Genomic DNA, 25,677 nt, shown 5'->3' on the forward strand with positions numbered 1-25,677 from the left:
AGGGAGAGATGTGGTTGTTGGTGGAATCCCATTGGGGATGGTGAAGTTACTGAGAATTATGTGCTGGACTTTGAGGCTAGTGGGTGGTAGGTGAGGACAAGGGGAACCCTATCCCTTGTAGGTGGTGGAAGGATGGGGTGACGCAGACCTGTGTGAAATGGAAGAGATGCGGTTGAGGGCAGTGTTGATGGTGGAGGAAGGGCAGCCCGTTTCTTTGGAGAAGTAGGACATCTCATTAGTTCCTAAGTGAAAAGCGTCCAACTAAGATGCCACAGATATGGAGGAACTGAGAGAAGGGGATGGCACTTTCACAAGTGACAGGGTGGGAAGAGGTATAGTCCAGGTAGCTGAGAGAATCAGTGGGTTTATTGAAGAAATCAGCAGATAAACTATCTCCGGAGATAGAGACCGAGAGATTGAGAAAGCGGAGGGTGGTTTTGGAAATGGACCAGGTAGGTTTGAAGGCATGGTGGAAGTTGGGGACAAAATGGATGAAGTTGATAAGTAATACTGAAAATTGCTTTTATTATCAAGATAGCTTTCTTTTACAGAGTACAAAACATGTTGCTCAAGACTGTTGACATTGATTTTGAGTTTGAGATCTCTTTGAAGCAATCAGTATTTCGTCATGTAAATTGCAAATGGAAGTTCAATTTAAATATTGGGCTGGCCCAAACAGTATTTCAACATTAATTTCCTCTCCATCTTAAAGCACACATTTATCTAGCTACTGCTGGGTGTTTGAATTGAAATATTTTGAACCATCAGCCTTGGCACTGCAGGGTTGAGATGTAGCTGTAAAGGGTATTAAAGTTTCTACCTCCTTGCAGATACTCCTCATTGTCATGGAGAACCACATGGGTATCAAGATGTGATAACAAATGATCCCAAGGGACGATGTCTATCAAAATAATAAGGGGGAGGTAGAAGATCAGAAAGAAATACCCAAGGAAAGACACAAACAAAGGAAAAAACCCTACTTTAAAATCTTTGTACAGAGCTCCTGTATCTCTTCGACATTTCAGATGGGTGAGAGGAGAACTGGGCGCAGCATATATGTAGACAATGAGCATGGCCAGTAAAGGTATAGTATAGCTTTAAAGTTACCCAACACCATGAGTGCACAGGCAGCAGAACTGACAGCTGTGGCATTTGTGGTTAGCCACCCAGAATGTTTTCCGCCAGGGTCAGTCATACACTACGATAGTATGCATGTTTGTAACAGCCTTACGGAACATTGCCTCTGTGGGAAGCAAGAGGGTTTGGTTCAGCTGACGGAAACCCCTCCCATTCTGCTCCTCTGTTACGGTATACATTTGAAGAAGAAAAGAGGAAAGAATACTGAGTTATAAAGTGAAAACCCACTCAAAATTATCCCGAGGAAAATAAGAAAGCTGATGAATTACCTAAGCAAGGTGGTTTAAATGGGCAGGAACAGCTGCCGCCACCTAGAGAGATGGGAAGGCAGTAGGAACATAAGGTTAAGGATTTAACCAAAGAGCAGAAGTGGAAGGGTCTTGGACTCATTTACAGACAGATTATGTCCGATCCGTGCCACCCAACCCAGGAAGGTACAACGATATTCTTGTAGTGATAGATACTTTCACCAAGTGGATGGACACTTTCATGACTAGGACAAACATGGCCAATGCCAATGTCTTTACTCACTGGGGATTATCTCAGAGTATTGAATCGGATCAAGGCACACATTCTACTGCCCTGATAATGCAAGATATCATGGTACTTTTAGGGATTAAGCAGAGATTTCATACACCCTATAGACCACAGTCTAGTGGATTTGTGGAAAGGATGAATCAAATGCAAAAAAAATGATTGTCAAAATAGTGCAATACCATGGAAGAACATGACAAGTAGTTTTGCCTTGTGCACTGATGATAATAAGGAATACATTCGTCATCATTGACAGATTACACCCCCGATACATTCATGATCAGTAGAAACATGAGAGGATTGGAGGAGTTGTTTGAATTAAATTTGTCAGAACCCGAAACAGATGGGATTGTGTCTGAAAAGTGGGTACAACTGTGGGTAGAGATAGTAGAGGAGGCCAATTATGTAGCAGTCCATCAACCTGGAAAGAAAAAACTACAGAGTAAAGCCTACTTTGAAATAAAAGTCAGTCCCTTAGAATTTAGTCTTGGACAAAGAGTGATGATTAGAATATACTAACCCAACCCCATTTTTAAATCCAACGTTTGCAGAGCACTATGAAATGATAGACAAAGCAAGTTCATGAGTGTACAGGCTACTGATTTCTCTAGATAAAAGTGAATGGTACCATATCAACCAGTTGAAGATGGTGGGGGAGAAACGGGAATGTTATCACCAATGGATCATAACAATTAAAGTAAACGATGGTCCTGATTTCGTAGACTTGACAAGCAATGTACATGGTGGTCCTGATCTAGAAGATTTGAGGTTGGAACGAATGTTCCAAGAAGATGGCGACAGATCTGACCAAAGGTGAGTTTTTCTGAACTTTCAGTCTAAGAATCAGGGGAGTTTTGGCAGGAAAATAAAGAAAATTAAAAACAAGTTGGTTCCTGTTCCCCTGTCCTGAAACAAAATTGGGTGAAAAAAGATGGATTGCATGGAGTCCATTGAGAACCTGGTTTGGATGGGCCAGAAAGACACATAGAAATTATGGACTTAAAATAGAAACTGGAAATAAGAGCAGAAATTACACTCAAAAGAGAAAATCTGCAGATGCTGGAAATCCAAGCAACACACACACAAAATACCAGAGGAACTCAGCAGACCAGGCAACATCTATGGGAAAAAAATACAGTCGACGTTTTGGGCCCAGACCCATGGCAGGACTAGAGAATAAAAGCTGAGGAGTAGATTTAAAAGGTCGGGGAGGAGAGAGAGAAACACAATGTGATAGGTGAAACCAGGAGGAGGAGTGATGAAGTAAAGAGCTGGGAAGTTGTTTGGTGAAAGAGATACAGGGCTGGAGAAGGGGAAGTCTGATAGGAGAGGACAGAAACTTTGACTGTTTGACCAGTTATCTAAACTTTACACTGCCACAAGATTTATGAAGCATGAAATCATCTTGGAACTCACGCATTTCTTGTACAGTTTTGCTGTGTGCTAGCAATATATCAACAATACTTAGAAATTCATAAATTGAATTTGAATTGATCTTGTTACTTACATCCTTCATATACATGAGGAGAAAAATCTTGATGCCACATCTCCATCTAAATGTGCAATATGCGATTTATAATAATTTGTAATAAATAGTATGTACAACAGGACATAAATATAACATAGAAATATCATTGTATCAGCGTGAATTAATCTGTTTGATGTCTTGGTGGAAGAAGCTGTCCCGGAGCCTGTTGGTCCTGACTTTTATGCTGTGGTACCGTTACCCGGAGGGTAGCAGTGAGCAGTTCATGGTTGGGGTGACTCAGGTCCCCAGTGATCCTTTAAGCCCTTTTTACACTCCTGTGTTTGTAAATATCCTGAATAGTGGGAAGTTCACTTCTCCAGATGCACTGGGCTGTCCGCACCACTCTCTGCAGACTCCTGCGATTGAGGGAAGTACAGTTCCTATACCAGGCAGCGATGGAGTCTGTCAGGATGCTCTCAATTGTGCCCCTGTAGAAAGTCTTTAGGATCTGGGGGCCCATACCAAACTTCTTCAACCATCTGCTGTGTTTTTTTCACCATACAGCCGGTATGTACAGACCACGTGAGATGCTCGGTGATGTGTATGCTGAGGAACTTAAAGCTGTTCACCCTCTCAACCCCAGATCCATTGATGTCTATAGGGTGAGCCTGTCTCCGTTCCTCCTGTACTCTGCAACCAGTTCCTTTGTTTATGCGACATTGAGGGAAAGGTTGTTTTCTTCACATCACTGTGTCAGGGTGATGACTTCTCTGTAGGCTGCCTTGGTGTTATTTGAGATTAGGTCAAATCAGACACAAATCTCAGGTTTACAAATGAAATCTAAAGCACAATAATAAGGAGATCAGTGTTGAATCTTTATCCACGCTTGCTGGGTCCAACTGGATTTTTGCATCCGGTTCTGGACACCTCACTCTAGGATTGATGTCCTGGCTTTGGACGGGATGGTGAGGGATTTACTGGAATGGTGCCAGGAACTGAAGACACCAGTAATGCGGAATATTTTTGTATCCTCTGCAGAGCAGGAAGCTGGGAGAGTAAAGCGTGTTCATATTGTCTCCAGCAGCGAGAGTGTCCCTAATCCCCGGGGACAATGTGGGCTGTGTGTCAGTAGAACAGTCGGGAAGTAAAACTCACAGCATGTTGTCATATTCTGGGATTCACTGGATGAAAATCCGGTGGAAACACATTCAGGAATCAGTTCCAATATGGTTTAATATACACTCTGCATTCACAGATCTCTGAAGAAAGAACAAGGCCGCGAGACTAATTTAATACCAACAATAAACGTCTCTCACTGTCGCGATGGCCCAGTGGCCTCTTGTATATAATCAAACTGTGATTCTATCGGGTTAGAACTAGGATACTGACTGGGCGGAATGGCCCAGGGAGACATGGTTTTTCGAAGAGTCGTTGTTGAGTACAAGGTTCACTCTTAAATTTAACCATCTCATTCAGTTCTTATAGGAAGCAATACACCTTGCAAAATATTTCAACCATATATTAAAAACCTTAAATTAATATTTGGATGGCAGGGTGGAGATACGACTCTACCATCCACTCACCTGGAGGTCACTCTTGGGCAAAATACAGCACCTGCTTAGCCCCCGGGTCAGGATCAGGTGAAGCCATGGGAACAGGTGCTGGGTAGTCATACAAGCAGCTGGTGAATAGACGGTACCGTCTAGGTAGTCTCCAGCCCCTTGGTATGAACATAGAATTCTCCAACTTCCGGTAATTCCCTCCCCCTCCCTTCCTCTATCCCTATTTCACTCTACCCCCTCCCTCAGCTCCCTCATGGTTCTGCCTCCTTCTTCTACTACCCATTGTTTTCAGGGCTATGATGTCAATGCTTCCCCTCCCCAACCCCTTCGTCTTTCAAATTACTGGTCTTTCAACTGATACTACAAGCATTCTTCAAATCCTTCCCCACTTTCATTCTTCAGTCCTGACGAAGGGTTCCGGCCCGAAACGTCGACTCATCATTTCTGACTGATGCTGCCCGACCTACTGAGTTCATCCAGCATACTGAAAGTGTTGCTTTGAGCTAAAGTCAGATGTATCAGTATTTTTAGCATTACAATGGAGTAAATGGAATTACAGAGGCATGAGAGAGGAGTTGGCCAGAATTGATTAGAAAAGAACACTGGTATGGGTAACTGCAGAGAAGGAATGGCTGGAATCTCTGGAAGCAATTCAGAAGGCATAGAAAATAGAAGGAAAGATGTCACAACCGGGCAAACAAGAGAAGTTAAAGCCAACATAAAAGCCAAAGAAAGGGCATATAATAGAGCAAAAATTATCAGTAAGTTAGAGTATTTGCAAGTTTTTAAAAACCAACAGAAGGCAATTAATAAAGTCATTAAGAAGGTAAAAGTGGAATATGAAAGGAAGCCAGCCAATAGTATTAAAGAGGATACCAAAAGTTTCTTCAGATACATGAAGTGTAAAAGAGATGCAAAACTGCCTATTAAATCATTGGAAAATGATGCTGGAGAGGTGGTAATGTGGGACAAAGAATTGGTGGATGAACTGAATAAGTATTTTGCATCCGTCTTCACTAGCAGTATGGTGGAAGTTGCTGGTGTCGGGTCATGAGGCGTGTGAAGTTACCATTATTAGAGAGAAGGTTCTTGGAATGCTGAAAGGACTGAAAGTAGATAAATCACCTGGACCATATGGTGTGCACCCCAGAGTTCTGAAAGAGGTGGCTGAAGATATTATGGAGGCACTAGTAATGATCTTTCAAGAATCAGTCGATTCTGGAATCATTTCGAATGGCCGGAAAATTGCAAAACCCCACACTTCAAGAAGAGGGAGAAGAAAGGAAGCTATAGTCTAATTAGACTACTTCAGTGATTGGGAAGATGTAGGAGTCGATTATTAAAGATGAGGTCTCAGGTTACCTGGAAACACAGGATAAAATAGACCATAGTCAGCATTGTTTCCTCAAGGGAAAATCTTGCCAAAAAATCTGTTGGAATTCTTTGAGGAAATAACAAGCAGGATAGACAAAGGAGAATTGGTTGAAGCTGTGTACTTGGATTTTCAGAAGGTCTTTGACAAGATACCACACATGAGGCTGCTTAACAAGCTACAAGCCCATGGTATTACAGGAAGGATTCTAGCATTGATAAAGCGGTGGCTGATTGGCAGGAGGCAAAGTGTTGGAATTAAAGGGGCCTTTTCCGGTTGACTGCCTGTGACTAGTGGTGGTCCACAGGGCTCTGTGTTGGGACCAGTTCTTCTTATGTTATGTTATTGATTTGGATGATGGAATTGATGGCTTTTTTACAAAGTTTGCTGAGAATACAAAGATAGGTGGAGGGGCAGGAAGTCTTGAAGAAGTAGAGAGGCTACAGATGTACTTAGATTCGGAGAATGGGCAAAGAAATGGCAGATGGAATACAGTGTGGGAAAGTGTACGGTCATGCACTTGGGTACAAGAAATGAAAAGTTGACTGTTTTCTAAATGGAGAGAAAATACAAAAAAATGAAGTGCAAAGGGACTTGGGAGTCCTTGTGCAGGATTCCCTGAAGGGTAACTTGCTGGTTGAGTCTGTGGTGAGGAAGGCAAATGCAATGTTAGCATTCATTTCAAGAGGACTAGATTATAAAAGCAAAGATGTTATGTTGAAACCGGAGAGGGACGTGCTGAAACTGGCGAGGGTTCCAAGGAGGATCACAAAAATTATTTCAGGATTGAATGGCTTGTGATATGAAGACCGTTTGATGGCTCTAGGCTTGTATTCACTAGAATTCAGAAGAAAGAGGGGTTACCTCATTGAAACCTATCAAATAGTATAATGACTTGATAGAGTGGATGTGGAGAGGCTGTTTGCTGTGGTGGGAAAGTCTAAGACTAAAGGGTACAGCCTCAGAACTGAGGGGCATCCTTTTGAAATGGAGATGAGGAGGAACTTCTACAGCCCCTGGACTCAGCGGTGAGAAAACCACCTTTCTAGAACTCTGTATGTCTAGGGTCGGTATGACTTGGGTCCCACCAAACTGGGAGGTTGGATGTTTCAATCGCCCAAACCCAGCTCTGAGTGAATACTGCTCATATGCAATTTTCCATTGGCAAGAAATAACAGATTGTACATAGCATACATTTATAAAGGAAGGGTAACTTCAGCTTTATCGAATAGATAGTAGGAAAAAGAAAAGAAAAATTAAATAAAAGAGCCAATTACAGTTAACCTAGTCCAATTGGAGCTCATCTTGAAGTTGCCTTTAACTCATACCCTGGACCCATGGCCTGCATGAAAGCAACACTATATCACCAACATCGCTTGACATCCATCTCGAACAAATGGGCTCCCTCTCAGAATTATTGGCCCTTCCTGCTTGGAGTTTTTTATCTGCACAAACCACGTTGTGCAACAGGGACAACATCATCAGCTATTTTTCCTCCTGTCCTTCCTCAGGTCCCGCCAAAAAGACCAGGAAACCCACCAGTGTCTGTCACATTTCTCTCTGTGCTCAGCTTTCTCTAGAACTTTCTCCCATTTCCACCATCCTGATTGGGAGACACAACATTCCTCAGTTGAACTTCACAGCCATTTGTGGGCCAAATGACCTAATTCTGCTCCGATATGTTTTTATGGAATAGAAAACACAATGATCAAATCATTGGACCTGGCGAGGAATGGCTCAGCATAATATTAAACAATAATCCCCCCAGTGAATGCTCACACTGCCGCCAGTTCCTGTCCGTGCTTCCTGTGCAGAAATTTTCTCAGCAACTGAACAAAACTCACCCAGAACTGGGTAGCACAGTGGTAAATTATTCACCTCAATATTTGCTCAGAGTTTCTCTCTTCGTCAGCATAGCCTGGGCTGCTGGACGCGAACTACACTACTTTTCATTACCTCTTTATTTTTTTACTCTCGGTCGTCAACTGCTCCCATCTCAAAACGTTTCTGTTACAGTTTTCCTGTGTGTCCGTGACTCCATTTACGAAGGGTTTTCACTACTTATCCCCACGGCCACCCTAGCCTCACTCTATCTGAGATATTTCGTCTGTCCTGTCCATCTCCCGTCCACTCTCTCCACACCTTAATACCAACGTAACGCATACAAAATGCTGGAGGAACTCGGCACGTTGGGCTGCAACTATGGAGAGGAATAATGAGTCCTGAAGAAAGGTCTCAGCCCAAAACATCGGCTGATCTTTCGTCTGCCTGACCTGCTGAGTTCGTCCACGTTTTGTGTGTGTTGCTCCGAATTTCCAGATTCTGCTGAATGTTATTAACTCGACAGTTATTTCAACACACTATGTGAAGAGGAATTTGGCAAGCTTTGTTGGGCCGAATGGCCTGTTCTTGTCAAAATCTTTCTAATGTTCTAATGTATTTTCCTTCAGAGTTTTGCTGAAGAGTCTTCAACCTGGAATATCAGCATTCCTCCTCTTTCCACAGACGCTGCCTGACATTCAGAGAGTTTCCAGAGTTTTCTCTTCTTGTCTGGACGTCCAGTGTAAGCAGTTTATTTTAAATTCACTGTCGCTTTTCTTTCAGCAATGTGGATTTGAAGACGTTCCCCTTCACTCTCCGATGGGTTTTACTGTGTCCTCCCTCAGTGATTTGTATTTCTCTTCTTGTCCTTGACCAAAACCATGTGTCTTCACCCAGTAACATCTCTCTCCTTTGCAAATGTGTTCAGCTCCAACTGATGCCATGTGAATTCCAGCTGAATATCGACCCTTTACATTTCAGAACCACCCTGGATCACGGGTGTGTTCCGACTACCCAGCGACCTGTGGACTCACTTTCAAGGACTCTACAACTCATGGCCTCGGTATTTTGTTTGTTTGTTGATTTAGCTATTTATTTGTTTATGTGTTTATATTTTCTAGTTGTTTGCAGTTTTTCTTCTTCTGCAATCGGTTGTTTGTTTGTCTCTGTGTGCAGTTTATCATTGATTCCATTCTATTTCTTTGTTCCAATGTCTAAGGAAGTGAATCTCAGGGTAGCAGCTGGTAACATACACATCCTTTGATAATAAATTTACTTTGAACTTTCTCCTTGCAGTATTCCTGTCCCATGCTGAGATCCATGCTAAAACGGCCCGTAGGATCATTGGGGACCCAAGCCATGCCAACTGCAATCTATTCCAGCTGCTACTATCCGGGAAGCAGTACGACAGCATAAAAGTCAGGACCAACAGGCTCCGGGACAGCTTCTTCCACCAGGCCATCAGACTGATGAACTCACGCTGACTTGAGTGTACTCTATATTACATTGACTGTTCTGTTTATTATAAATTATTATAAATTACTATGATTGAACATTGCACATTTAGATGGAGACGTAATGTAAAGGTTTTTACTCATGTATGTGAAGGATGTAAGAAATAAAGTCAATTCAATTCAATTCAACATGCACCTCTCTGACTTCTCTCTACAACAACCTGTCTCAGTGCGGTCGTGGTCCGCAATTCCACTTTATCCTCTGTAACATTCGGTGCTGACACAGACAACGTGCCCCTTCCTTTCTAAAGCGAACAACTGTAAACCTCAACAAATCCGCTCCTGGGTTTCCTTTGCCCCTTCACTTTCCACACTGACAAGTCCCAACTCCCCCCAGACCCCCTCCCTCTGCCGTATTCTCACCATCTATAGTTTAGATTCGATACGGATCTTCCCCTCTCCTTTCCCGAGCGATCGGTCCTCAGCTTCTGACCTCACCCCCATCTTTTTGTAACACACATCAAAGTTGCTGGTGAACGCAGCAGGCCAGGCAGCATCTCTCAGAAGAGGTACAGTGGGCGTTTCAGGCCGAGACCCTTCGTCAGGTCGGGAATCTCGGGATTGTTTATGGTGACATATATGTACTTTGATAATAAATTTACTCTGAACTTTGAATATGAAGCTCCAATAAGGTGTGGTCTCTGGGACGTTAGGGTTAATTCCTATCATGGAAAATGCCCGTGTGTGAGTTTGTTTAACGTGGGGAGGCTGATGCAGAAAACCATAAGACCATAAGATATAGGAGCAGAACCAGGTCATTTGGCCCATCGAGTCTGCTCTGCCATTCAGTCATGGGCTGATCTAATTCTTTCAGTCATTCCACTCCCCTGCCTTCTCCACATACCCTTTGATGCCCTGGCTCATCAAGAACCTATCCATCTCTGTCTTAAATGCACCCAATGACTTGGCCTCCACAGCCACTTGTGGCAACGAATTCCACAGATTTACTACCCTCTGATTAAAGTAATTTCTTCACATCTCTGTTCTAAATGGACGTCTCTCAGTCCTGAAGTTGTGCCTCTTGTCCTGGACTCCCCTACTAAGGGGAAATAACTTTGCCATATCTAATCTGTCCAGACCTTTTAACATTCAGAATGTTTCTATGAGATCCTCTCTCATTCTCCTGAACTCCAGGGAATACAGCCCAAGAGCTGCCAGACATTCTTCATACAGTAACCCTTTCATTTCTGGAATTATTCTCGTCAATATTCTCTGAACCCTCTCCAATGTCAGTATATGCTCATGAGTGCCTTATAGAGCCTCAACATCACATCCCTGCTCTTATATTCTATACCTGTAGAAATGAATGCCAACATTTCATTAACCATCTTCACCACCAACTCAAACTGGAGGTTAACTTTTAGGGTATTCTGCACAAGGACTCGCAAGTCTCTTTGTATCTCTGCATTTTGAATTCTCTCCCCATCTAAATAATAGTCTGCCCATTTATTTCTTCCACCAATGTGCATGACCATACACTTCCCAACTTTGTATTTCATTTGCCACTTCTTTGCCCATTCTCCTGTACTATCTAAGTCTCTCCCTTCTCCATGGATTGTCACCTTGTCGCGGTGGAGAAGCTTGTGTGGTCCTGTGATCCCAAGAGCAATGCTGTCTGGAGCTATGCCTGTAAGGTCGAGGGTGAGGTCCCTGACAAAGAACAATCCAACCAAGACTCAATGGTGGAATAGGCGGACGAAGTTGCTTCGAACTCGACGGCTGTAAAGGCCGATGAAGGCTGCAACAAATCCATCAGCTCCAATCGCCGTGGTTTCCATGCCATGCGCTTCTTGGAGCACAACATCAAGTACACGTTAAACAAATACACGCACAGGCATCTTCGCTCTGTGGGCCACTTCTTCAAGTCTTTCAGTGATCGGGGGAGGGCAACAGGAATGGGCAATGTGATGGCTGGAAGCTCCTAGTCAAGAACCGGCACGAAAGTGGTGAATACTTGATTCAGTTGCTCAACTTTTGGACAGAAGCAGGAAAGTTGTTCAGCAGCAGAATTCACATCTGAGCAGCCCTATTTAGGATCCACTCTGCTCACCCTGAACTGGGAAGGGGCTAGAAATGGTGCCCTAAAAATAATCTGCTTCACCCCAACCTGTCTGGAAAGCCGTGTCTAGAGGGATCACCATCATGCAGTCAAAAAACATCGAGAAGTGAAACTATGAAATTTGTTACCTGGAATATACGAACTCTGATGGATATCCCAAACTCAGACTGACCAGAAAGGAGAACCGCCTTTGTTGCCCGGGAACTCCAAAAATTCAACTTTGACATTGATGCTCTGAGTGAGACCCGCAGAGCTGGAGAAGGGCAACTAAAGGAAGAACAAGGTCAATACACCTTTTTCTGGAAAGGACTTGATCCTGAACAACCAAGGGTCCATGGAGTAGGTTTTGCCATCCGAAACAGCCTACTTCAGAAGCTGACAGAGCAACCACTGGGAATCAACAAACGTTTCATGATTCTACGAATCCAAATTGTCAAGAACCAACATGCTACCATCATCAACGCCTATGCTTCAACTCTGGACGTTGAAGATGAAGTAAAGATGAACTTCTACACCCAACTTGACCACGTCCTTTCCTCTGTTCCCAATAACAACAAGATCATTCTCTTGGGAGACTTCAATGCCAGAGTCGGGAAAGATCATAGGCTCTGGACTGGAATAATAAGCAAGGAAGGAGTTGGCAAGGTCAAAGCCAATGAAACACTCCTCCTCACCAAATGTGCTGAACACAACCTGGTGGTTACAAACACCCTATTTAAACAGAAAAACAGGCACAAAGTCTCCTGGCAGCATCCACGCTCCAAATACTGGCACCTCATCGACTATATCATCGTACGATCTCGGGACAAACAAGATGTACTGATAACAAGAGCTGTTACTGGTGCTGACGAGTGCTGGACAGACCATCGACTCATCTCGTCCACCATGAGAATGAAGATTCGACCCAAAAGGAAACACCAAAATCAGAACACTATTAACAAATTTAATGTTGACATCCTTCAAGACATCAGCCATGTACAGAAGTTCCAACAAAATCTTCAAGAACAGCTGCCTTAACAAATCCCACCATCTGTAGAACACTGGAATCAATTGAAGAACACTATCATCACATCCTGCAAAGAAACAATTGGGTTCAAGAAGAAAAAACATCAGGATTGGTTTGTTGATAATGACATAATTCTCCAACAACTCATCGACGAAAAGAGAAAAGCTTTCATTACCTTACAAAATGACCAACAATTGGCTACTAAAAGGAAACACTATCAGGAATGCAAGGCCGCAGTCCAGAAGAGCATCTGAAACCTGAAAAACCAATGGTGGAGGTAAAAAACTCAGGAAATCCAACAACTATCAGATGCCAATGACACTCAAGGCTTTTTCAATGCAACTAAAGCTGTTTTTGGCCCATCCACTCACGGTCAAGCCCCTCTCAAAAGCAAAGATGGTTCAACCATCCTGAAGAGCAATGCTGACATCAATTCTAGATGGAGGGAGCACTTTGAAGATCTTCTAAATCAAACTGTCTCATTTGACAGGAATATGATTAACAACATTCCAAAACAGCCTGTTGACAACTCCCTAAGCAAAATACCAACACTTGAAGAATTCAAGGAAGCCATCAAAACCTTGAAAAACAACAAGGCCGCTGGACGCAATAAAATACAAGCTGAGGTCCACAAAATTGGAGGTAACCCGCTTCATTATCAACTGCATCAACTTCTCATCAAGATCTGGATAAATGAAGACGTACCAGCAGACTTTAGAGACTCAGCAATCGTTACTATCTACAAAAGGAAAGGCGATCGATCCGAATGCGGGAACTATCGTGGAATTGCCCTGTTAGCAACAGCAGGAAAGATCCTCACCTACATCATGAACAACAGGCTCAAGTCTTTAACCGAGAAGATCCTTCCGGAGACACAAGCCGGTTTAGACCATCATGTGGAGAAATTGACATGATCTTCACAGTGCAACAACTACAAGAAAAATGTCGTGAACAACTTCAACCTTTGTACATGGCATTCATTGACCTCACCAAAGCCTTTGACTCGGTATCAAGGGAACTCCTGTGGGATGTCCTATCCACCTATGGATGCCCTGCAAAGTACATTCGAATCCTGAGACTCCTCCACGATGGCATGCTTGCCACAGTCATGGTCAGCAACAGTAACTGTGAGTCTTTTCAAGTTAGATCAGGAGTAAAACAGGGATGCGTGATTGCCCCAACTTTGTTCACCATCTTCATTGCGACAATCATCCACATTATCAAGGACGACCTACCCCCAGGAATCAAAATTGTCTTCAGAACAGGTGGCAGACCTTTCAATCTCGCCCGTCTCAAATCCAAAACCAAGATATCCATGACTTCCCTCATCGAGTTCCAATACGCAGATGACAACAGTGTCGCAGCTCTTTCAGAAAACCACCTACAACAGATTCTGACTGCCTTCAAGCGTGCATACGCGAAACTTGGACTTACCATCGATTCCAAGAAGACTCAGATCATCTATCAACCGTCATCAATTGAGGCATCGGATAAAACCATCATTTCAACTTGGTGAAACAACCCTGGAAAACGTGGACCACTGTCCGTATCTTGGAAGTCACCTCTCTCCAATGTCGACCTTAATGATGAAATCCAGCATCGTCTTAAATGCGCTGGAACAGCTTTTGGACGTCTCCAAACAAGAGTCTTTCATGATTGTGACATCCGAACAGACACCAAAATGTTAGTGTACAAAGCAGCAGTAATCCCAACGCTCCTGTATGCATCAGAAACCTGGACAACATACCGACAACATCTGAAGGCACTTGAAAAGTTCCATCAACGCTGTCTTTGAAACATCTTAAATATCAGCTGGGAAGATAGAAGAACCAACGTCGGTGTGCTAAATGAGGCAAAAACAACAAACATTGAAGCCTACGTCATCAAGAACCAACTAAGATGGAGCGGTCATGTTGTTCAGATGAAAGATGAGTGTCTGCTGAAACAAATCTACGCCCAGCTTAAAGAAGACAAACGTAATAGAGGCGGACAACAGAAGAGATTCAAAGACATCTTAAAAGCCAACATGAAGAAATGTAACATCGACATCAACAATTGGGAAACTAATGCCGAGGACAGGAAACTCTGGAAAGCCATCTTCCGAGAAGGAACAGCAACTTTCGAAGCCAACAGATGTGCAGAATTAGAAGAAAAGAGAAGAAAATGGAAAGAGAGGCAGCAACAACCAAAGCCCGATCTGCCATCTGGAACCACCTGTCCTGAATGCGGAAGAACTTTCAAAGCCAAGACTGGACTCATAAGCCATTTGAGAGCCCATATGTAGATCAACAGAACGAAGACCATCATCCTCGACCTTGAGGGATAGCCATGATAACTAAGTCTCTCCACAGACTCTCTGTTTCCTCAACACTACCCACTCCTCCACCTCTCTTTGTATCATTGGCAAATTCAGCCACAAATCCATTAACCCCATAGTCCAAATCATTGACATACGTTGTAAAAAGCAGCGGTCCCAACACCGACCCCTGTGGAACTCCACTGGTAGCTGGCAGCCTGCCAGAATAGGATCCCTTTATTCCCACTGTCCATTTTCAGCCAATCAGCCAATGCTCTACCCATGCTAGTAAATCCCCTGTAATTCCATGTGGCTTTTCTCTTGCTAAGCAGCCTCGTGTGCATCACCTTGTCAAAGGCCTTCTAAAAATCCAAGTACACCACATCTACTGAATCTCCTTTGTCGACCTGGCTTGCAATTTCCTCAAAAAATTGCAGTAGGTTAGTCAGGCAGGATTTCCCTTTCAGGAAGCCATGCTGGCTTTGGCCTATCTTGTCATGTGCCTCCAGGTATTCCATTATCTCATCCATAACAATCGGTTCCAACAACTTCCCAACCATTGATATCAGGCTAACAGGTCTACAGTTTCCTTTCTGCTGCCTCACACCCTTCTTAAATAGCGGAGTAACATTTGCAGTTTTCTTGTCATCCGGTGCAATGCCAGAATCTATTAATTCTTGAAAGATCATTGTTAATGCCTCCGCAGTATCTCTAGCTACTTCCTTCAGAACCCAAGGGTGCATTCCGTCACGTTCGGGAGAGTTATCCACCCTCAGACCATTAAACTTCCTGAGCACCTTCTCAGTAAAATTTTTCACTGCGCATACTTCACTTCCCTGACACTCTTGAATGTCTGATATACTGCAGGTGTCTTCCACTGTGAAGACTGATGCAAAATATGCGCTCAGTTCCTCTGCCATCTCTGCGTCTCTCATTGCAATATTTCCAGTGTCGTTTTCTATTGGTCCTGTGGTGACCCACTTTCTAGCACACACAAACCGGCTCACAACAGAGCGCGCAGGCAGAGGGCCGGCCCCAAAAAGGGCGCCAGGCCATCTTCAACAGCAGGGGGAAAATCCCACGTGCGGAAAGAGTCTATGATTATGCATTCCCCACAGCAGTCCCGCCCAGGGAGGGCGGGAAGGGGAAGGCTTTAAAGCAGGCCGCGAAGTTTGAATAAATCTCTTTCATCGCAACTCCAACTCACCGACTCCGTGTGGTTATTCTAGCGCTGTGTGTAGCACACCGCTACATTTGGTGACCCCGATGACCCAAACGATATTTGGGCCAGAGATGACCGACGCCGCATCTGTTCACGCAGTTTCGTTACAACTGCCAAGCTTCTGGGTGCTGCGACCCCAATTATGGTTCGAACAAGCAGAAGCACAATTCCACATTCGGCAGATAACCTCGGAGTCCACTCGCTACTACTACGTGCTGAGCTCACTCGACCAGGAGACTGCTGCACAAGTTGAGGAGTTTATACAGTCGCCCCCGGAGGACGGCAAATACACAGCATTCAAAGCCCTGCTCATAAGGACTTTCGGACTCTCACGGCGTGAACGAGCACGCCGCTTAATGCACCTGGATGGTTTGGGAGACAGGCCGCCGTCAGCATTAATGAACGAGATGCTAGCCCTGGCTGAAGGACACAAACCCTGCCTCATGTTTGAGCAGGTGTTCCCAGAGTAACTGCCCGAGGACATGTGCCTGCTGCTGTCCGACGCAGATTTCAGCAATCCCCGGGAGGTGGCGGCCCGAGCAGATGTGCTGTGGAATGCCAGGAAAGAGAGAGGGGCATCCGTCGCACAGATCACCAAGCCGCGTGCCCAAAGACAGACCAGACCAGGCCCGGCAGCAGAGCCCAACGAACAATGGTGTTTCTACCACCAGCGGTGGGGCACAGAGGCCCGCCCTGCAAATTCCCGGGAAACGCCATGGCCCAGCCGCCGCCGATCGCTAAGGCAGCTGGCCACCAGGACAGCCTCCTGTACGTCTGAGACAAGCAGTCAGGACGCCGTTTTTTGGTCGACACTGGAGTGGAGATCAGCGTCTTACCTCCAAGGAGTTATGACACCCGCAACAGAGAACCGGGACCCACCCTGAGGGCCGCAAATGGCAGCACAATATGGAGCTACGGCACCCGCACGGTGCGGCTACAGTTCAGCTCCAGCCGGTTCACGTGGGACTTCACACTGGCCGCTGTAGCCCAACCACTGCTGGGGGCGGATTTTCTACGAGCCCACAGTCTGCTGGTTGACCTGCAAGGGAAGCAATTAGTCCATGCCAAAACTTTTCAAACGTTCTCCCTGGGTGAAGCAAAGTTGCCAGCCCCACACCTCGACTCCATCACGCTGTCTGACAACGAATTCATCAAGGTCCTGACGGATTTCCCATCGGTACTGACACCGCAGTTCACGGCAGCCATGCCCAGACACGGAGTACAGCACCACATCCCGACCCAGGGACCACCCCTCCACACCCGTGCTCGAAGGCTTCCCCCGGACAAGCTCCAACTGGCGAAGGAGGAGTACAAGAAGATGGAGGAATTGGGGATCATACGATGTTCTGACAGCCCATGGGCCTCCCCCCTGCACATGGTGCCCAGGGCAACGGAGGGCTGGAGACCATGTGGTGACTACCACAGACTGAACGAGGCTACAATGCCAGACCGCTACCCTGTGCCGCACATTCAAGACTTTGCAGCAAACCTACACGGTGCAAGGATCTATTCCAAGGTAGACCTCGTCCGGGGATACCATCAAATCCCGGTACATCTGGACGACATCCCCAAAACAGCACTCATCACCCCGTTCGGCCTTTTTGAATTCCTCCGAATGCCGTTCGGCCTAAAGAATGCTGCAGAGACGTTCCAGCGGCTAATGGACGCGGTGGGACGCGACCTGGACTTTGCATTCATCTATTTGGACGACATCCTCATAGCCAGCAGTAGTCGGCAGGAGCATCTGTCCCACTTCCGTCGACTCTACTCCCGCCTGAGTGAATTCGGCCTTACAATCAACCCAGCCAAATGCCAGTTCGGACTCGACACCATCGACTTCCTGGGCCACAGGATTACTAAAGACGGGGCAACCCCGCTGCCCGCCAAGGTAGACGCAATCTGCCACTTCTCCCGACCCAACACAATCAAAGGCTTGCAGGAACTCGTGGGTATGGTGAATTTTTACCACCGTTTCCTCCCCTCAGCAGCCCGAACCATGCGCCCCCTGTTCACCCTGATGTCGGGTAAGGGCAAGGACATTACCTGGGACGAAGAGGCTGCAACTGCTTTCGTTAAAACCAAAGAAGCCTTGGCAAACGCCGCGATGCTAGTGCACCCCAGAACGGACGTTCCTACTGCCCTCACGGTGGACACATCCAACACAGCAGTCGGTGGAGTGCTGGAACAACTCATCGAGGGTTGCTGGCAACCCCTGGCGTTCTTCAGCAAACACCTACGACCACCTGAACTCAAATACAGTGATTTCGACCGGGAGCTATTGGCACTATACCTGGCAATCCAGCATTTCAGATACTTCTTAGAAGGTAGGCCCTTCACCGTGTTCACAGACCACAAACCGCTTACCTTTGCGTTCACTAAGGTGTCCGACCCCTGGTCATGCAGACACACTTTCCAGACCGACTATACAGGCCCTGTCCCAGGGGGTGGACTATGCAGTGCTGGTGGAGGCACAGCAGGCAGACGATGAGATCTCTAGTTACAGGACTGTAGTCTCCGGTATGCAGCTCCAAGACCTCCTCGTAGGCCCAGGTGAGAGAGCCCTACTGTGTGATGTAGCTACCGGCCAACCCGGCCCCATCGTCCCAGCAGCCTGGCGCCGGCGGCTTTTCAAATCCATTCACAACTTAGCGCACCCCTCCATCAGGACAACCGTCCGGCTGGTCGCCAACAGGTTCGTGTGGCATGGACTGCGTAAACAGGTCAGTGAATGGGCCAAAACGTGCATGCAGTGCCAACCGGCCAAGCTGCAGCGGCACACCAAGGCTCCGCCGCAGCGGTTCGAACCCACCCGCCGGAGGTTCGACCACATCCATGTGGATATCGTGGGGCCCCTGCCAGTGTCACGAGGAGCGCGGCACCTCCTAACTATGATAGATCGGTTCACCAGATGGCCAGAGACAGTCCCGCTCACCGACACCACCTCCGAATCCTGCGCCCGAGCACTGATCGCAACCTGGGTAGCACGCTTCGGGGTACCGGCCCACATTACCTCTGACAGGGGCGCCCAGTTCACCTCCAGCCTGTGCTCAGCTATGGCCAGCCTTTTAGGAACACAGCTACACCACACAACTGCCTACCACCCACAGTCGAACGGACTAGTGGAGCGCTTCCACCGTCACCTGAAATCGGCTCTCATAGCCCGCCTGGAGGGGCCTAACTGGGTGGACGAGCTTCCCTGGGTCCTGCTCGGAATCCGCACGGTGCCCAAAGAGGATCTGCACACCTCGTCAGCCGAGTTGGTGTACGGCGCGCCCCTGGTAGTCCCAGGAGAGTTCATACCAGCCCCAAGGGGGCAAGAGGAAGAACCCACAGCAGTCCTGGACAGACTATGAGAGAGGCTCGGTAACCTGGCCCCCATCCCCACTTCACAGCATGGACAGAGCCCGACCTGTGTACCCAAAGACCTGCAGAACTTTTTCTTTTTGTACGACGGGGCAGACACTGGGCACCGCTACAGCGGCCCTACGAGAGACCGTTTAAGGTGATCAGGAACAACGGGTCCACGTTTGTGCTGGATATTGGGGTGAGAGAGGAGGTTTTCACGGTGGACCGACTCAAACTGGCCCATGTGGACCTGGCGCAGCCGGTCCGGGCTCAGGCACCGCGGCGCAAGGGCAGACCTCCCAAACAGAGGCCGATTCAGACTGTGGACATTGGGGGAGGTATCGCCGGTTCTGGGGGGAGGGGGTTATGTGGCGACCCACTTTCTAGCACACACGAACCAGCTCACGAAACAGCATGCGCCGGCAGAGAGGCCGGCCCCAAAAAGGGCGCTAGGCCATCTTCACCAGCAGGGGAAAAATCCCACGCGTGGAGAGGGTCTACGATTATGCATTCCCCACAGCAGTCCCGCTCAGGGAGGGTGGGAACGGGAAGGCTTTAAAGCAGGCCGCGAAGTTTGAATAAATCTCTTTTCTCGCAACTCCAACTCACCGACTCTGTGTGGTTATTCTAGCGCTGTGTGTAGCACACCGCAACAGTCCCATATCAACCCTCAACTCTCTTTTACCCTTCATATACTTAAAAAAATTTTTAGTATCTTCTTTGATATTAGTTGCCAGCTTCCTTTCATAATTCATCTTTTTCTTCCTGATGACTTTCTTAGATTCCTTCTGCAAGTTCTTCAAAGCTTTCCAATCCTCTATCTTCCCATTAGCTTTGGCTTCCTTGAATGCCCTCTCTTTTGCCCTTAGTTTGGGTCTGACTTCACTTGTCAGACATGGTCGTGTTCTTCTTCCATTCGAAAATTTATTTTATTTGGAATATATCTGTCTTGCACTTCCCTCATTTTTTCAGAGAAACTTCAGCCATTGCTGCTCTACTGTCCTTCCTGCTAGTGTCCCTTTCCAGTCAACTTTGGCCAGTTCCCCTCTCATGCCATTGTAATTTCCTTTATTCCACTGAAGTACCGACATATTGGAATTTAGTTTCTTCTCAAATTTCAAAGTGAACTCGATCATATTGTGATCACTGTTCCCTCAGGGTTCCTTAACCTTAAGCTCTTTTTTCACCTCTGGATCATTGCACAAAATCCAATTCAGCACAGCCGATTCCTCAGTGAACTCAACAACAGGCTGTTTTAAAAAGCCATCTCTTAGACATTCTAGAAATTCTCTCTGTTAAGGTCCTGTACTTGCCCAGTTTTTCCAATACAATGTCATGTTAAAATCCCCAATGATTATCATGATATTGCCATTGTGACACGCCTTTTCTATCTCCTGCTGTAATTTGTAATCCACATCCCGGCTGCTGTTTGGAGGCCTGCATAGAATTGTCATTAGGGTCCTTTTACATTTGCCATTACTTAACACAACCCATAGAGTCTCTACACCTTCTGATCCTATGTCATCCCTTTCTAATGATTTAATATTATTTCTTATACACAGGGCCACACCATCCCCTCTGCCTACTAACCTATCTTTCTGATACACCACATATCCTTGGACATTCAACTCCCAATGGCATCCATCCTTCAGCCAAGTTTCAGAGATGGCCACAACGTCATACTTGCCAATTTGTAGCTGAATTTCAAGATCATCCATTTTATTTCTTAAGCTGCCTGCATTCAGATAGAACACTTTAAGTCCAGTATTTGTTGCTTTCTCTTCTAACTGCACCACAGCTCTATTGTCCTGTAACTCATCCCACTGGCTGTGATTATGCCTCATCTCCTGCCTGTCCTTTCTATTATTGCTGTTGCACGCTATCTTTGATTTATTTCTGTTTTCCCCTTCCTCAGCCTGATCACTCTGGTTCCCATCCCCCTACCAAATTAGTTTAAACTCTCTAACAGCTCTATTAAACCTGCCTGCCAGGATATTGGACCCTTTGGGTTCAGATGCACGGGCAGCTACCACAGGTTCCTTGACAGATCAGGGTCGGGGCCCAGTGACTGGGACCCTTCACTGCTGCAGCGTTCACTGTCTTTGTGCAGTTTGATCACCTTCTGTCAGCTCCACCATTGAGGTCTTAGTTGGGTCGTTCTTTGTCTGGAACCTTCCCCTTGACAGCATCACTGTGGTGACCACACCAGGAGATAAATTCCAGATGGCATCGCTCTTGGGATCTGCATCACCAGCCTCTCCACGACAAGGTGACGATCCTCGGAGAAGGATGTTGTACTAACGAGCCGCTGGCCTCTCCCTCACATGTGACACTGGCAACGATCTCACGTCCCTCGATGGAAAAAAAGAAGAGGTGCAGATTTCCCAGTGACTTGGCCTTCAATGCTCCTCAGGGTCCATCAAAATGAACTGCACTTATATAGCACCTTCAACACAAAGAGGATGCCCTGTTTGTAACTTGTGGGTCATTATAGATGTTCAATGAAATACAGACCTAATGATAAAAACTCTAAATAGAAACCTTGCCTTTACACTCTGGGCGACAGGAAAAGGAATCCATTTGGTGCTCTCTTTTTAAATTTGGCTTTTAACAACTAAATTAAAAGACAGTGAAGCTGCAGACTGCACAGTTAGAAACAGCCGACAGTCAGGCGAATGGCAGTAAACTGGAGTGAGCTGGAGCAGTGGGTGGATGGACGGGAACGATTCGAAAACGTTGAGTGTCCCTTCCATTCCAGGAAAATGGCTAAATCCCTCCTTGTTACACAGACATGGGCAGGAATACAAGGAGCTGTAGTTGTAGTTTGAGCTGTTAGACTTGTTTTATTTTCCTGTGTTCCACCGGGCAGGTATGCAGGTTTCTGTTCAAAGTGGGCTCAGTTCAGCCCCATGAGAATAATGTGAATATTTTCCAGGATATTTGTAATGTGATGTGTTTATTGGTCCCGGCAAATGAGAGCGATATCCGGGGACTGGGATGATTAAACAACAACCACACCCACCTTCCTTTGTGTAAAATGTAGTTCCAGCCCGTGGGTTCAATTCACTTTGTCTCAACTGTAAATGAAAATCTTCCTCCTGACCACACTGCAGCCTCCCAGACTCGATATTCAACATCAGACAGCCTGTTGTCTCTAATTCTCTCAGAACCATCAGTTCTGCTGCAGCTCACCCATCTGTAACATTGACTCAGTTTTTCTCTCTCCATTAACAGACCTGCTGGGCATTTCCTACAGCTCTACATTTCACAACTTTTACATCCCTTTGTGTGTGCTCCGTCTCCCTCACTCTAGAGTTTTATGTTCCTTTGTTCATGTTCCACCTCCCTAATAACTTCATTCATTACAAACCCAGTGATCTCGTCTACAACGTACCCCACGGAAACTCTGACCCTTTTGTTTTACCGAACCGCTCCATCCTCCTTGTAATTTAAAACCAACCTGTTTTCAATCTTTCCCACTTCTGACGTCCTCAATCTGAAACATTAATTCTGTTTCTCTTTCCATAGATATTGCCTGAACTACTGAGTGTTTCCAGCATTTTCTGGACCATGGTACTGTATTGGTCAGCACAACACTTTATGGTACCAGTGACCCGGGTTCAATTCCCACCACTGTCTGTAAGGAGTTCGTACACACTCCCTGTGACTGTGTGGGTTTCCTCGGATGCTCCGCTATCCTCCCACAGTGTAAATTATCCTATAATTAGGCTGATCCCATTCATGAATAGTAACCAACAGCAAAACAGAAGTGGCATATTTAATCAGCAATGGTCATAAAAAGGCACCAGGCAACATGTTTAAAATACAAATGTACACATGTACATACAGTATAGGATTAAAATATCCCCAAATCACCCTCCAGTACAACATTCAAACTCATAGAGTTTTATTGCAGTTTCACTGCTCACTGTACAGAAATGGGAGGGAGATTGTGAGGAAATGCTGTACCTGGTATTGGCACTGGGGAAATCACAATCTTTATGGGATTTCTAAGGACAGCATTAGTGCAACAGCCAGAGCAGTTTTAATACTTGTACAAAATGGAAAGGATTTCTGGGCTTGGATTCACTGGTTTAGTCTGATACAACAACACAAAGGTGGGGTGGAGTCTACACACTGTCCTCAGTTTGACTAACAGCAGTCAACCTGGACAGGAAAATGACAAATTTGATGTAGATCCCACAATGATTGCAACTGAGATCAGTGTGGATGGGCAACAAGGTCAGTATGGAGTTTCTGTGCTGTGTAACTCTGTGACCCTTCTCAGGATGGCCCAGGAGCAATAGCTCGATGTTTGTAGATTGATGAAGAAAATGCTCATCACTGATGTGTCACTCCGAGTTGGATGATGCCGGCCTCATCATTATGCTCAGGGTTAACGATCCGTGTATGAATGGGATTTATTGTCCTGAAACTGTAACCGGGTGATTTCATTGCAGATTCCAGTAAACAGGTGAACAAAGGAACTCCAGTTCCAACTGACGGCTGCGAGAGTACAAAGGGTAACTCCTGTAACACCGACGTGATGGAAGAGCAATGCCATGGCCGAGAGTGAACATGGTGACATCGGGACGTTCTGTTTGATCTCTCTCAGCTGCCAGCTCTTCACCTCTCTGCTACGACAGGGGAAGTCAGCCTTGATGGCACAAACAAATACAAGCAATAGGAAATGTTGTTGCTTCACAAACAGATTGGAAATGATGGGAAAGGAGAGGGACTCAGAGAGACCTTGTCATTCTGGTGGGGAACATTAACCACAAGAGGTGCTTGTTGTACAAGGGGGCCTTGGTGACCCTCCAGGTCTACAGCCAGGCAGCAGCAAGGAGTAAAGTGTGAGATGTGGTAGAAATCAGCAATGAATGATCCCGAGGTGAGGAATCTGAGAGGCAGTGATCTGGTCACAAAACAACAAATTTCATCTCATAACACAGTGACAATAAACCTGATTGTGGTTGTCTTCATCAGGCAAAGCAGTTGAACTGTGTGTGGGACCCTGCATTTGATGTCCCAGATTGCAGTCAGGACTGTCTTCTGAAGCACATATTATGTAGTTATTGCACCTTCATGAGATCTAAATCAGAGATAAATCCACAAGGTCTTGTGGACCGAGCCCCTCTGGGCTCCTCTTTCATGGTTCCTTAAAATGATTCCGGTACCAATGAGAATTTTGCCAGATTATCAGGATTGAATTCCTCACCGGAAGCTGAGAGCTGAAATGAGTGCAGTGTTGTTCTCACTCAGGGTAATACAAGTTACAGCTACAGAGCACCATGGTCCCACTGTTGGAGGGAAGGATTTTCCAGGCTCCAGTCTACAGCAGGGACACAGAACCTGCCCTCACAGTCACCTCTGGAACTGAAGACTGCCGTGTCCCTTCTAACTGACCGGATGATTTTCAGGTTCAGCTTCATGACCTGGGCCGAGAGGTTGTAATTCCGGCATTTCTCCAGGATCCTAAAATGGACAGAATGTGTTTGTTATACATGATGACAAATCTTCACTTTGTTCACTGAGATAAAGATGGGACAGACTGACAGGCAGTGGGGGGAGGGGTGTGGGACAGGGCAGGGGAGAGGAGTGGGATGAGGGAGAGGCAGAGGTGACTAATTGGACATAACTGATGTTACAAAGGGGTCAGACAGAGACAACCACTTTCTGCAGAACCAGACACAGACTGATAGAAATGGTAAATAACCATAATAGTGTCCAAACAAGAATGTAATGAAACACTAAGGGATACTGTCAATTAACTTAAAATTAACCAGATATTATCGACAGTAACAGAGGTCATGATTCCTGCTAACCCATGTGTCAATAAATGAGAGAGAGTGGCATTATAAATCAAAACCAGGTTTTGACTTGGAGCAAGAAGGCTGTGGGTGACCGGCTGATTTCCGGATCTGAGGCAGATTTTACTACTCGGGGTAAAAGAGAGGAGAGACTGTGCAGGTGCCTGACGTCAGCCAGTAGAGCGAGACAGATTTAAAAAGATGACCATCATATACAGCGGGCAGAGGAGTGAGAGGAAGCAGCGTGATCGGGCTTTGGCTCAACGGGCTTAGGCGGTAACGGGACGAGGTGAAGTAGGTTTACTTGTGTTGGTTGCGGAAAGGAGGAAGTATGTGTCAGAGGCCAGTTTTCTGTGCTTGGTGTCAGATGTGGAAGGTCCCGGAGTCTCCCAGCCTCCCGGACGGCCGTCTCTGCACTAGGTGTGTCGAGCTGCAGCTCTTAAAGGACCAAGTTAGGGAACTGGAGATGCAGCTCAATGACCTTCTCCTGGTCAGGGAGAGCGAGGAGGTGATAGAGAGGAGTTATTGGCA

At 46.1% G+C, this 25,677-nt stretch overlaps 1 protein-coding gene across 5 annotated transcripts in view; it reads right to left on the bottom strand.

The window, feature by feature from the left end:
• Positions 1-23,102: 23,102 nt before the first annotated feature.
• The window catches only part of LOC140198141 (uncharacterized), a 197,954-nt gene continuing 195,379 nt past the window's right edge, over positions 23,103-25,677 (bottom strand). For all 5 annotated transcript variants that reach the window (XM_072259103.1, XM_072259102.1, XM_072259101.1 and 2 more), the window contains one exon: positions 23,103-24,811. In XM_072259103.1, coding sequence (XP_072115204.1) covers positions 24,734-24,811 — 78 coding nt within the window. In that variant the 3' untranslated portion in view covers positions 23,103-24,733. The remainder of the gene's footprint in view (positions 24,812-25,677) is intronic.

Source organism: Mobula birostris, chromosome 5 (assembly GCF_030028105.1).
Source record: "Mobula birostris isolate sMobBir1 chromosome 5, sMobBir1.hap1, whole genome shotgun sequence".
In the NCBI taxonomy this organism is placed as follows: Eukaryota; Metazoa; Chordata; class Chondrichthyes; order Myliobatiformes; family Myliobatidae; genus Mobula; species Mobula birostris.